Source organism: Protopterus annectens, chromosome 5.part0 (genome assembly GCF_019279795.1).
Source record: "Protopterus annectens isolate FY-2018-M chromosome 5.part0, PAN1.0, whole genome shotgun sequence".
Classification (NCBI taxonomy): domain Eukaryota; kingdom Metazoa; phylum Chordata; order Ceratodontiformes; family Protopteridae; genus Protopterus; species Protopterus annectens.
Genome location: NC_056735.1, coordinates 1,850,087,503 through 1,850,102,927, shown reverse-complemented (window position 1 = coordinate 1,850,102,927; position 15,425 = coordinate 1,850,087,503). Strand labels below are relative to the sequence as shown.

The 15,425-nt window shown below is 36.0% G+C and overlaps 1 protein-coding gene across 1 annotated transcript in view; it reads right to left on the bottom strand.

The window, feature by feature from the left end:
- INTS6 (integrator complex subunit 6) overlaps positions 1 to 15,067 on the bottom strand; it is a 1,595,672-nt gene extending 1,580,605 nt beyond the window's left edge. The window contains exons 1-3 of the mRNA XM_044071680.1: positions 14,643 to 15,067; positions 14,449 to 14,526; positions 7,857 to 8,006 (exon numbers count right to left, since the gene is read on the bottom strand). Of these exons, the coding sequence (XP_043927615.1) occupies positions 7,857 to 8,006; positions 14,449 to 14,526; positions 14,643 to 14,753 (339 nt within the window). The 5' untranslated portion in view covers positions 14,754 to 15,067. The remainder of the gene's footprint in view (positions 1 to 7,856; positions 8,007 to 14,448; positions 14,527 to 14,642) is intronic.
- Positions 15,068 to 15,425: the final 358 nt, after the last annotated feature.

Below are 15,425 nucleotides of genomic sequence, written 5' to 3'. Positions count from 1 at the left end.
TGCTTAATCCAAAAGATTTTGAATGATAGCTACACTTTAATCAAGTTAATACCAAGCAGCAATAAATACAATTGAATACTTTAAAGAATGCCTGGATTAGTGCTCAAGTTATACAAACAAAACTAGATTCAGCAGGCCTGGATCTAGTCTATGCTACAGTAAACAAGGTGTACCAATTTAGTAAGAAGCAGTACAAATATGCAGGCACTATAAACCTTTAACCAGAAATTCCCAGCTCGGAAGGGCAGAGTCCAGCCTCTCCTCCCACAAGAGTGCAGACCACAAACCCTCTTAATGTAAAATAACTGGCCTGAAGCCCAAGTGCTTAAACCAGAATTAATACACTTTTAGAATAACAAACACTGAGCCCTCAATCAGCAGTTCCCAACTTAGAAGGATGTAAGCTACCTGTATTGCCACTACAGTGCAGAGCACAAACCTTCTTAATGTAAAACAACTGGTCTGAAGCAAAAGTGCTTAAACTAAAAGGCTTAGAGTGAGTTACACCAAGCAGTAATAAATACAATTGAGTACTTTTAAGATGACGCAAAAGCAAAATAAAGTAGGAAGAAACACAAATACAGTAAAAGCAGATACATTTTTTGAGTGAGCAAATGAGATGGGCCCAGGATGAGTATCCAAGTGCAAATTTACAAGAGGGGCGGGCAGTTTCAAAGCCACCAAGATTAACACCAAGACAAAAACAGGGAGGGTGGGTGGAGACCTACTGAAAAAACAGTCAACTTCTAGCTAGATATTGCTCAATGCAACACAAACAAATTACTTTAAAAGTGCAGATAAAAGTTACATAGCTACACTTATGCGTTCAATTAATATCATGCAGGTCTTAACTGGCCAAAGCTCACAGTTTAAACAGAAGATAATTCACTGTACCACTTGTAGAAGACAGAAACTGAATAACAATGAAGGAAACTACTACCCCCACCTATCACTGGCTATGCAGGTTTTTAACAAGCCTTAACTGAAAATACCACATGCACTACTGAAGAAACAGTCAACTTCTAGCTAGATATTGCTCAATGCAACACAAACAAATTACTTTAAAAAGTGCAGATAAAAGTTACTTAGCTACACTTATGCGTTCAATTGATATCATGCAGGTCTTAACCGGCCAAAGCTCACAGTTTAAACAGAAGATAATTCACTGTACCACTTGTATAAGACAGAAACTGAATGATGATACATTTTCTCTTACTTTTGCAAAGCTGAATGTCTGGATTAAAACATTTAGCTTAGTCCAACAAGCTTTAACTGTAAACAAGTAAATAAATGAACAATGAATGTAATGAAAAGTTTTCCTTCAGCAACACATGTACAGCAGGACTTGACACACCTGCACCTGAGGGCTACACTATTTAGGTTTCCATCCAGACAAATGGATTGCAGGGCAATACAAAAGCAAGAGCACTGGTTTCTTTGAAGCTAAAAGTTAATGTTTTCTGAAAGCATGCAAATTATTTTTCACATCTGGAAGAGGAAAAAATGAAAAAAGAACAGACAGAAATAAGGGTAAGTATGAGCACAGTCATTAACATGTATTTTAACATGGATAGCCTTAACTTTAGGTCATATTAACGCCCTGCATGTGCATCTGTCTATTTGGAAAAAGTGTTCCTATTAGGAGGGTTAAACTTCATTATTTCAATATGTACACAACTGTATGTGTTTGTATTAAGTTAATAGGTTATGGGGATGTTCTGGAGGTGTGTGCGCCTTTTTGAGGGGTTTCATTACAACAAAAAGTCTTGTAAAAATGAGCCATAGGTTCAAATGGAGAGGACAAGAAACAACTGTATAAAAGATCAACTTGCCAAACATTAGTGGGTACATGTATCACAAAAGCTGGAAAAAGACATCTAAAAAAAGCTGTCATATATAACAGGTAGGAATAAAAACCTCTTATCATAATGGTGACACTTTCTATATTAACGTGGAATGTGAATTGGTCTACACCTGCAAGACTAAGGGAAGAGTACTGAATTATATTAAGAAATGCAGAGTGCAATAGCAATGCTACAGGAGACGCATTTAGAAAGAAACAAGCATGTGAATTTGATAAAGAAACGATTTCAGGATGGATATTCAGCAGAGTATCACAGACAAAGGAAAAAAGGAGTACTTATACTAATTGCTACAGGAGCTCCAATACTGATAAAGGAGGGAAAAGAGATAATGATAAATTAGTGGTATTAAGGGACTAGTGGCAAGGGGAGGCTTATGCTGACATGCATTTACATTCCACCGAAAACTATTATGGAACTTCAAAAGTTTTGGTAGAAATAATGAGCTTTCAGCAGAGAATATTACTTATAGGTGGGGACTAGAATTTGATCTGCAATAGTGAGGATGTATCTAGGGAGCCTAGAAGGGAAAATATAACAAATGACTGCAGATTTCTGAATAAATTTCTGAAACTACTTGGCATGGAAGATGTGAATTCAGTAGTAGGAACTTAAGAGATTTTACATATTATTCCCCAAGGTACAATAAATGGGCTAGACTAGACAAAACTGTATCTCACAGGAACACGTCCACTTAACTGAGAGCTTTGACAAATCCATCAACTACTGAAATAGACAGTAATGAGACAATCACACTACCCCCATCTATATGTTAAAAACAGAGGAATTTAAGGAATAAAGTAGTAATTACCTGGGAATTATTAGCAAAGATAGAAATTTTTTCAGACCCCCCCCCCCCCAAAAAAGGGGGCTAGTGTCACAGTTAATGAGTGGGATTAAGTGAAAATAGTTTAAAAATTTTACAGTAGAAATAAAAGAAAAACTAGATATAGTTAAGAAGTAACAAGAATTACATATAGGGGGTAAGTGAAATCTGACAGATTAAGAAAAGGCACAACTGCAGAGTGTTAAAGAGAAAAGATGGGAGTACATGGATAAAGTATGAGTTTAGAAAGACTGCTGTAAGCAACTGTTTTTTGATAACACAGCACAAATACTTTTAGCAACAGCAACTTGGGAAACAGAAAGTAGAAAAAGTTGTTGCCAAACTTAGGGAGCCTATAGCAAGAAAAAAATAAACACAGATCCTGTAGAGGTATTAGATATTTTGGAAGTTTTATGAAAATCTGTATAAAACTGAGAAATGTGGAAATCTAAAAAACATAAATGAAAATATTTATGGAAGATGTACATATGCCAAGGTCAGAAGTAGATAAGGCACAATACTTAACAGTTAGGAAAGGAAGAGACAAGATAAAAAAGGTGAGGTATAACCAATCTGCAGGAAAGTCTCCAGGTACAGATGGTATTCCAGTGGATGTTTAGAAGCTAGGAAAGAAGAAAGTGATTAAGATCTGGAAGGTTTTGTTTAACATTATTTTAAAATGAGGGGAAGCACCAACATCCTGGAACAAAGCTGTGGCGGCTGTAATACCTAAAGACAGTAAAGACCTATCAACCCCTGCTTCATGTAGGCTTGTTTCAATTTTAAACCATGAATAGAAAGTTATGTCTATAATGGCTACAAGAATGGCAAAAGTGTTGCCAAAACTGATAGATATGAACCAATGTGGTTTTCTGGAAGGGAAGCAAACATTTAACAATATTAACAGAACAAGGATGATCCAGATGAAAGCAAAATGTAGGAAAATACTATTGGTGTTATTGGTGGGTTGTGAGATAGAGAAAGCATTCCACAAAGTAAGTTGGAATTTTATGAGTAGGGCAGTAGAAGCATTTGCATTCTGTGATACAATAACAAGATTATTTGGGGGGATACATAAGGGAATGGAGGCAAAAATCAAAGTGGGAAGGCTCCTCTCTGATCAGTTCTACCTCAAAGAGGAACCAGGTAGGGTTGTCCTTTTTCCCTCTGTTATTTGTGTTGAATTTCAAACCTCTGGCAAAGAAAATAGACTCAGAAACTCAAGGATATAATTGGTATAGTAATCACGAAAAGTAGGCTTTATTTGCAGATGATATTATTTTGTACCTGATAAAACCAGAAAAGGACATTTTGGTGTTGTGGAACACTGAGACACTTTCAAAATTTTCTCAGAATATAAAATAAGTGAAGATAAAAAAAAGGCTACAGCTGTAAACTATGTACTCACACATGACTTGGATGAGCAATACCCATATTTATGAGGACATTATACAATGAAGTATTTACTGTAGAAGTATGGGTTAAAAAGGATTATGTTATGGCAGTTAAGGATATGTGGGAAAATACTAACAAAAGATAATACAAGAACTAAGAAAGTGGAAGCACTTGTCTACGGACACAGTTATTATTAGTTTTATACGTAGGTCAGGCATATTTGTAATCAACAAGAGGAGAAGTTGTACATTTGGAATTAATAAAGATTTGAAGGATTTTATCTGGGAGGGGAATAGGGCAAGGGTCAAGTGGGATAAGCTGATCCTTCCAATAGAACAAGGTAGTTTAAGATTGCCTGATTTGAACTGATATTTTAGAGCTATACAGTTAAGGCTCTTGTATGTAAACACAAACAGAAAGCTACAATTTGAAAATAAAAAGGGATGATGAAGCAGGGCGAAATTCAAGAAACAAGGAGAGACAGGGATTTTGGATACAGATCCTTAATGAGAATAACAGCAGCAACATAGAACACTATATTCATAAAGTAGAAGAAAGTATTCTAAGAACTAAGCAAACAGAGGACTGGAGAAAGGGGATAACTGTAATTAGTGGTATAGAGAAGATGGAACAGATGGCTGGAGTTTACTGAAGGAAACTGACCAAGGTATTAGGAATAAATAATTAAGGAAAATTAACAGAATGGCAAGAAGACAGAGACATCGGGACTGCAGGCCGGAGACTGCCTTCCCTATCACGGACTGATATCAGAGTATATGATATCAGAGTATAGGCAAAGAGAAAGGGAAAGAGAAATCCTAAGTGAAAGACCTGACTGGTAGAGTTGTTAGTTGAATCTAAAACACAAGCTCTATTTAAAAGGGATAATTAGTACAGCATATATAACATTGCAAGATAACTATAGGAATCAGAGGAGATTAGAAAAGATTGTAAAGCAAGACTGGATAAGCAATTCACAAAAAAGAATGTGAGGACATGTGTGGCTCCCAAATATGCAAAGTCTAGAAGAATTAGGATTTTTGCTTGTAACAGTTTGCATAGGTATTTTATACCCTGACTCCAATGGATTTTTCCTCAGGTGGATGGCAAATGTTGGAGGTGCGATGGAGAAAAAAGTGGTAACTGGGAACATATGTTTTGGGAATGTAATGAGTTACCAAACTTTAAAAAAAATTCCCTACAGAGTACTCTGCCAGAAATACTGGGACAGTAAATAGGTATAACTAAGGAAAAAAAAAGCAATTACTAGAAAATAGAAAAATTCTAAACCAACAGTATCTGAAGTAGTGAATAGTGTTAACAGAGATAAAAAATAAATAGAAGTGGGATCTTTAGAAAAGGAAAGAAGTAAATTACACAGAAAAAAAATTGTGGGAACAATATAAACAGTAAAAATGTTTTGGAGGAGGAATGATATTTAAGGGAAGGCAGAAACTAACCAAATTATAGAATACTGGATTAATTTATATTGTAGGGAAGACTATATGTGAAGTATAATGTTTGTAACTGTGAACATGTTAATATGGCTTGTTTTACTTTATATAAAAGTATATTTCCTATGTCACAAGAGATAATTCAGTAAAGGTATTCTTACAAAAAGGATAGCTAAGCAAATTATACAGTTAGATTTTTAAGAAGGCCTAAAAAAAGTGATTCTACAGCCTGGGTAACAATATGCCTGCATCTACAAGATTCTATGATTTCTTTATTTGACTACTACAAATTCAGGTCAGTTGTAGAGCTGCAGGAAAAATACAGACTAAAATGTTAATAATTTAAAAAAAACTTACCGGCCACAAGATGGTGAATTTTAAGAAGACTAAAGAAAAAAATCTAATCTACATCAAAAGAACTACAAAGGTATTACTACCAATGTCTCAATCAGCCAAATGGATCAAGCCAAGTACAAATATGTTATCTCTACTCACAGAAGCAAAGAGAGACAGAGAGAGAGAGAGAGAGAGAGAGAGAGAGACTAAAAAATACAACCTAGATGACCAAGCTTAAATAGCAAAAGTGTTGTCATCTACAAATCAGGAAACAAAAAGTAACAAAATTAAGACAAAGCAGGGTCCAAATCACTTTAAAAAGAAATGTTATGCCGTGAAACTATTTCACCAAACCATATGATTCCACAATGCAGGAATGTAATATAAATAACTGAAAGTTTTAACATGTGTAAGAAGTTGGCAAACTGTGTTGGATCTAAAACAAATGGCAAAAGTATACAGAGTGCAGTTGGAGTAAAGAATCAAAACCAGTGTGGGATACAACAGTCTCAGTTCCTGGGCTCATTACATGGCGTCATAAGAGACATTACAAATAAGTCATTGATGAAAGGTTGTCCTCTTCAAGGATCACACTAGCAGAAGTGCGGACATTCTTAAATCGGTGGGAAAAATCAAGGCATTCTGTAAACTAAAAAAATGACCCCCAGTGTTTCAGCTAACTTCAACGTAAACACTGCAGATTTATGTAACAATACACGCAACCTCAAAAATACAGAGCTGGAACAGGGTATCAACTGTCATCACAATGAGAAAAATAAACCTAGATAAAAACAATGTATCAAAACCACCTAAAATACATCAAATTTTCCAAAAGAAAAAAGTGATGATCTGTTGGACAGAGAAAGACTGGCAGAAAATGAAAATGTTGACACTGCTGTAAGGATCACTGTTAACATTTTCCTGTAACCGCATTTTACCTTTGAATGAACTATTATGTTGGAAATGCATTAAAACAATAAAGAAGAGAACAGAGGGCCTGTGAAAATGTGCAAAAGCATAAACAAGGTAAAGGGTCTAGCACCTTTCTTAACATAACTTTAAGAATAAAAAGACATGACAATTCTCTAGTAAAGTAATTTTTCTGATAATCTAACAACCAAACTTTGTGAAGTTGTTTGAGGAACACAAAGAGGGGAACATTAACAAAAAATTAATTTCAAAGAGCTTAATCTTCCACCTTTCACAGAAGATGGAGAAACAAAAGGACTTTATGGTGGTGTAATTTTCATCAAATGCCCTTGTCTCTATACTTCTGAACTCATATACCAACTGCAGCAGTCAAACACACAACTGCAAAATTACTATATGCTGTTAGAGTGGATACTGGCAAATTACAATCTGTTTTTTGCCAGACTGCAACTACCAGTAACAGAAGAAATAAATTTTTGCTAAGGATACTTCCATTTAAAATTTACTGCATCAAATAGGATTGTTGCACTTAAGATTACTGTACCAAGGGAGTATATTTACACTGTTCGCGGGATAATCCATATTCTGGGTGAAAATGTTTTGCAACTAAACAGAGTATAGTCCAGGTTAAGAATTAACCTGCAATAGAGAGCAATTAAAAAATAACTTACGATAAGCAGAGGATACTTTACACATCTGATAATGAAAACAGATGAGAGCAGAGACCATGAATACCACAGTCATGCAAATAACTGCAGTAAAGGACTCCTATGTTTTCCTTTTGCAGTCTATGGCAATAACAGTGCTAAGATAGCAAAGGCACAAAAGAAGTAAATGCTATTACTAAGAGAATAAAGGATTTATCCCAGGACTGGGTTCAGTTCCAAGGATAAAACCAGAGGATTTGTTTGTAAGTACTACTACCATTTTTAGTCCTATTTCTCATTCCTTAAAGTAAACCATGAGAAAAGAATGATTTTATACTAATGATATGTAACTGCTTGATTTCTTCTGGTGTGAGTGGGGGGGTGGGCAATGTTCCATTCAACCTACCTGCCCATAGTTGTCTATTCCAGACACTAATCTATTTAAATTTAATAAATCAAAAGCTGTCCTTAGGGAATGGCCAAGCGTCGTAAGTCCTACAGCCTGCAGGTTTTTCAGTTCATTCATAAACGTTGCGTGGTTCTCTTTCCATCCAGCCTGGAAAAGAAAATACTGTATTATTTTGTGAACATGCTGCCAAACACTTACATATGCAATACTACAAAAAATCACTTTCTCACTGATATTACTGTATTGACCATATCAGAGAGACATTCATTAGCCCATTAAAAGCTACTATTGTAAATACTGTAAAACAACAGCACATTACAAACAGATGGGGCAAGTCAATACAAAGGGAAAACAGTTTACAACATGAACACAATTAACTACCACCACCTCAAAAAATACCCTCCAGCTCTACTGTGGCACAAGTACAGGGATGCTAACTTCCCTCAGTAGCTACCACAGCTACTTCCTCTGGAATACAGTCAATATTTTAAGATAACATAAATGTTATCTGCTTAATTAAGATAATACAAAAATTGAAGCAATCAGTATGATTTATGAATTATACTGTACTGTATTTTCAGTACAAACTCAAAAATGCATTTGTTCTTGCAGGTTACTTAATCATTTCCACAACGAAATATGACAATGTGTGATGACAAGCTATCAATGGAATAGCAAACCACACTATGCTTTAACAGAAGAACTTTCTTAAAAGGAAAACTTCACATTAGAACTAAAAAAATCCATTTTTGCACTCTCTCTCCATTTTCTGAGTTATTTTAACACCTCAAAATCACTGACTGCTTCTTATAGAATTTTAATATGTTTTCTGCAAAATGGCTGTCAACTGGGCTTGACAAATCAACATGCTTTTATTTTTCTTCAAGCCTTTCTCTTTCCCATAATCCATTTTAAGTCTGCTTTACATAGCTTAGTCATACTAGACATAAGGAAGTAGTGATGTATTCCCATTCCATTGACATATAATGGGATTAGTGTTAGTCACTTTCATCTAATATGTAATCTTCCCTACTATCCCTAAAATACTGTCCTACCTACCCTTTTACATTCTTTTCTCTACTTAGCACTTCCTCTCTTTACCTCAATGCTCTTCCTAGCCTTTCTAGGCTCTCTCATACCTGGTGTCTTTACCAAGAACTGTTACCTCCTTACACTACTATTAATAATTCACATCTCTCATCTCACTCTCTCAGCAACATCCAAACATTACTATGTTTCCTCCTCACCTTCCTCGATTGACAAGATTGTATCGACACTTTTATATACTGCTTCGTTATTATACCTTTATCAACATTGTTACATACTGCGTCCTTATTATACCTTTTATTATACTTTTATTTATTTTTATTGTAAAAATGTATTTTCTGTAAAACTGTTAATTACTTATCCATAACCTTTATTGTAATGTTTGTGGAACTTTTCTCCCTGGGCCTCTACTGAAAAAGGGCTATTCAGCTCAGTCGGACTATCGAGGTCAACAAATGCAAAACAAACTGGCTGTAACAAGACTGGTTCTTTTAATTCTTGAATGGCACTCTGTGTGTGTCTTGGGGCTTGTTTTACAGTATACTAAAGAATTATACAGCTGCAACCAAAACAATTGCTACATTGCAGGCCTTTGTTTAAAATATATTTTTGTAGTCTAAGATGAATTGACAGCCTCTCCCCTACACTTTGATAAATGTGCTGATACTTTATAAGATTAAAATATAAAGTAGTATAAACAAGCATTTAAAGCTTAAAACTTACCATTTCAACACTGTGATGCTACTTATGTAAATTTGTCAAAAAGGTGACAACTGCCTTTGAACCACTGACTGATCTAATTGTTCTGTTTTGCTATGAAAGGCATGGCTACACTGGAAGCAGCTGTGAAACAGTGTAAGTTCTGTTTCTCTCTGCAATAAAGACAAAAAACATGAAATAAACTGGAACTGAATCCAATTGTGCTAGCCCTACAAACTGTGTTGGTATCAGAATTCTTGACTAACAGGTACAAAACCAAAGAAAAGAACATGCATATTTTTTTTTAAGAAACAATGAAAAGAATGTATTGGGTTATAAACTTCTTTTAATTATGTATCGTGGTAGGTGAGCGCATAAATCCAAACTTTAATAACAATTGTTCATTTCATGTGGGTTTTATACACAAGTATAACATCACTGTTAAAGTGCATTTGCAATCTGTTTTGGGTTGCTTCCATTTTTTATAAAACAGGATAAACCTGTGCTTCATAAGAAACTCAAAAAGTAATGGAGGTATGAACAGAGCTGGAGCGGGTGGGTATGTAGTTGGTTGAATCGAGGGTCGGGATAAAAAGGAGGGAGAAATGGTCATAGGTCTCTGGGTTTAAATTTTGAAAAATGCTGACCAATAGTCATGTAGCAAATGGCAGACTGGGGAAGTGTGACATGTGAGTGTGGAAGAAAAACACCAATTAGTAGGCGGGACCGAAGAGTAATAAATTATTATGATTGGTAGACCAAAGTTCACGGTAGTTAATAATACATTGGTGTGTATAGAGGTGATTGGAGCGTAAAGGGGGGGGGGTGTCAGGGGGCATGTAGAACTAATGTACGAAGGGGGAAGCGATTGGGTGAGGGAGGGGCTATCTGGGCGCAAAGTGTAGTGATAGGCTAAATTGTGAAAGAGAAACAAGCGGGCAAAGTTAATATATGGAGGCTAGTGGGCGTGGGATAATGTTAACTGTGAGAATATGCATTATCTAAAGATATGTGGAAACGCTAAGCACTTGCAACAGAATTCTGGGGACTGTATAAAAAACATTTTTTTGCTATAAGGATATGTTAGTAATAAAAGCTTTGTAGTGCAATCTCTTAGTCCTTATGTGTGAAGGTATCTTGAAGCAAAGCAAACATGAAAATGAATCTAATAGAGGAATATTGGTGATATAGCTATGTGAGTGGGAAGCAAACTATGCTCTTGAGCCAATGTACGAATGCATGGTGTGCAGGACTGCATGGGAATAATCAAATAATTAGCGGTTGTAGGATTTTGGCTGTTCAGTGTACAAGAACTATAACAGTGCACCGAAATACACATAACTCGAGTGGAGGGGGAAAGTGTGGGGTAATCATACCAGTAGTAGGAGAAGGAAGGAAAATATATGGGCTGCGTATCGTTGGACAAGTACAGGGGATAAGGCAGGTGACGGTATGGGATGTTCATGCTTGTGAGAAAAAAGGTTCATATAATGGTGTGTGTGCGGGATCTACATAAGACAACAAAAAGTGAAACAGTTAAAAAATTAACAAAAATAAATAAACTGAAAAATAAAACTATAAGAAAAGGAAGGAAAATGGTTCATGTCCCGTGTATTTTTATATTGTGAATTGTTGAGGTTCGTGTGGGGTATGATAAAAAGCCAAGCATACATTCAAGTATGTTTAAATATTGTATTTAAACAAACTAACACTCCTTTAAGTCATGGTAAATAGTTAACAGTTAGGTAAGAAAAGGGACCAGTGAGAAAAAAAACATTCGATGTAATGAGCATTCGGGTGAATTATGCAACTTGGCTAGCTTTTTATTAATCCTACAACTGCTAATTACTTGATTATTCCCACACCATCCCCCAGTCCATGCATTCGTACATCGGCTCAAGACCAGTTTGCTTCCCACTCACGTAGACTGATCACCAATACTCATTTATTAGATTAATTTTCATGTTTGTTTTGCTTCAAGATACCTTCACACATAAGGACAAGAGATTGCACTACAAAGTTTTTATTACTAACACATCCTTATACCAAAAACTGTTTTTTATACAGTCCTCACAATTCTGTTTTAAGTGCTTAGCCTTTCCACATATCTTTAGATAATGCGTATCTTCACAGTTATCATATCACGCCCACTAGCCTCTATATAATAACTCCACCCACTTGTCTCTCTTCCACAATTTAGTCTACCACCATACTTTGTGCCCAAATAGCCCCTTCCCCTCACCCAATCACATCTCCCTTTGTACTTTAGTTCTACACGCCTCCTGACAAACAAACCCTCTTTACACTCCAATCACCTCTACACACACCCCCAATGTATTATTAGCTACCATGAACGTCAGACTACCAATCATATTAATTTACTACTCCTTGGTCCCTCCTGCTAATTGCCATATTTTATTCCACACCCACACTCACACTTCCCCAGTCCGCCAAGCGCTACATGACTACTGGCCAGCATTTTTCAAAATTTAAACCCAGGGACCTATGACAATTTCTCCCTCCTTTTTATCCCCATCCTCGATTCAAACAACTACACACCCACCCACTCCAGCTCTATTCATACTTCCATTACTTTTTGAGTTTCTTATAAAGCACAAGTTTATCCTGTTTTATAAAAACAGAAGTAACCCAAAACAGGATGCAAATGTACTTTAACAGTGATGTTACACTAAATGTATAAAACCCACATGAAATTAATTATTATTAAAGTTTGGATTTATGCACTCACCTACCACGATACTTAACTGAAAGAAGTTTATAACCCGATATGTCCTTTTCATTGTTTCTTAGAGAAAAATACACGTTTTTTGTTGGTTTTGTACCATTAGTCAAGAATTCTGATACCAACATGGTTTTATAGGGCTAGCATAATTGGATTCCGTTCCAGTTTATTTCACGTTTTTTAGTTAATACAGCACCTAGGTTCTTGCTAACCTTATATTTGGTGTAACAGGGCTCACTCGCAACCACAAGTGTTCCCTAATTCTACATGCTTTTTATTTTTTGCAATAAAGACAATGGAAAACAGTTTCACACTTCTGTCTTGTTTACAGCAGTCCAAGCTCCTGACTACAAATTTCTCTGTGTCTCTGGTATATATCGTGCAGGTGTAGACAAACTCCTCTGCAACTTATGTGAGAAGTTAAGCCTAAAAAAAAAAAGTGGGTTGTCTTTCCCTTCCGTTGATACCAAAGTGAGGAAATGAAAGTTTTATAGTGTACAAGCAGGTTTTGTGTACCTACACAGTGTTGGAATTATACTGTAGGGAGAAAAAGCACTGTAAGAGTTAGTTTTCCTTTAAAGTATATGAAAAAATCATAAATTATTATGAATGTATTACTCAAAATTTTCAATATGAGATAACAGATTTTCCTTGTATTGCACAGGACATTTAGAAATTAAAACCAGTGAAATACCTCTGAATAGATTAACACCTGACATAAGAGGTGCCTTAGTGACACTGTGAGGGACAACAGTGCTGCACTGTTCCTCAATATGATCTGCTTCATTTTGTAAGACGAGCTTATTATTAATACAGTGAGGTGGCCTAATGGTTAAGGTGTTTGCCTTATCACCACAAGGTATAGGGTTGAAGTCTCACAAAGGATAGTTGGCTAGGCTTAAAATGGCTCGCAAGAGCAATTAGCCTAGTACTAATCTATGAATCAGTGCTGAAAAGGGCTTTAACATTATCCAGCACCATTATGGAAATACGGTCATTATGTAAACTGTCCTGACAAATACGGGTTCACACTATTTGTCCTCACATCTTTCATCTTGTCGCTGCCCTGGATTTCAGTACAAACAAAATGCTTTGTCCCTCCTAAAGCTGGCGACTTTGGGAAAGATGAGGGTTTACAATCAACATGTAATAGCAGTCAAGGGTTATTTCAGAAAATGTGTGCTAAATCGTGTTATACTGCTCTGTTGACAATAAAAATGGTTAAAAGTTGCCCCTGACTATTTTGGCTTTGTACCCGACTCGGGAGGTAAGAGTCTTTTGAAAGCTACTGTTACTACTGTACCCAAAAAGTAAACAATTAAACACAAAGAAACTTTCCAGTAGATGTTCTCAGCAGAATAACTATACAAAATACTCCACAGATATGAACCTAATACTGGTATTAACCGTTATAAAAATAAATAAAAAAACGAAACTGTGCTGGAATAAATCTATTAACTTTAGTATGATATACTAAGTTTAACAGATTTAATCGAGCAGACTGCTTCATTTATTTAATTAATATCAGTACTAAGACCATATTGTTTCAAATCTGTGGGTTATTGTTGTGTAGTTATTCCACTGAGGATACCTGGTGGAAAATTTATTACAGTGTTTGTTTTTGGGCTGCGTGTGACACTTAGCTTACTGAAACTTTGAAACACTCTGCGGATTTTGTCTTTCAAAAAGAAAAATAAACAACCTGACGTGGACTCTTATGAAATTAGATACGACTTTCACTTGTTAAAACTACAATACTATTGGGAGTGCTTCCACCTTATGAAAACAGTTTGCTTCGTCCTTTATACAAACAGCTTAAAAACGCTACATCTAGTTACATACATCAGATAAACAAAACAGTAACAACAAATTCCCTTAAATTCTGCTTTCAGTTTAACGCCTGTAGATGCCGCTTGTTACGTATGAATATTACCCACAATGCAATGGCATACGCTACAAAAATGTCGGCTACTCGTGTAACTCTTGCTGTAGCTTTGCACGTCAGTTATGACTAAACTGTCATGCAACTGTACAAATTGACACAAGCCTCACCCATAAATCAACTGAGTAGTTTGAATTAAATACCACAAAAAGGTTTACCTTGATACAGTAAGGCGGCTCCTCGAAAGTGATCAACATATACCGGTCTCCTCTACTGGCAGGATCCCGGGCTCTCAGCTGTTAATAAAAAGAAAATGTTAACAGACCTGTGCAACACGAAAACGCATATAAACAGTTTACTAAACGGGAGAGCACTGTGTATACACCGCATTCTTCGTAGATGCGCAAGATACCTTCATAAAAGTCTCTACAGCGCCTTTAGCTATGTCCAGATATGTAGTGCCCAGATACGTGCGCTGGTTCATAGAAGCCGACGTGTCTATCAGGAAAAGTAATATGGGCATACTGGAAGCAGTTGGAGGGTATATACAGTGCTACTACATAGTTTTAACGTCACTTAACATAGTTTTTTTTCTTCCTTAACTTTTAAGTGCACATGATTTCTTTTTATAAACTATCATTTTATATGGTAAACTCTCAAAACCCAGAATGATAAAAATACTTCAAGTTCACAAAGCAAATTAGTTTATACTGATAAAAATACTATGCAACCACAGTATCAGCCAGTCAACATCTCCTATTTTGTAATGTTTTTGCTCACTCACTAACTCTTTAAGCAAGGAAGAGGGTACAGACGTCCCCCACCCTTGCTTGAGACGTATTTGCTCATCATGTGGTATCTGTCTCAACCAGCCTATTGGTTGAAAGAGGACGCTGACTAGTTAGCTTATTTAAATAGGGGCGTGCGGTTGTTATTTTGTGCGCATAGTTTCTGCTGTTTCAGTAGGGTCTGACAAGTTGACAACTGAACTGGTTGCAATTTATGTTCTACGTTAAGCAGTTCCTGAAGTATATATGACGTTGATCGTTCTATTTGGTTTCAAGCTATTGTTGAAGGGCTGTGATTGACAAGGCTGATTTAAAAATCTGGTTCGTGGCCCAAAATAAGGCCTAACGGCAATTCTAATCTCATTCCCTTTTGATACGTCTTATTAGCTTCTTCAGCTATCAATCAA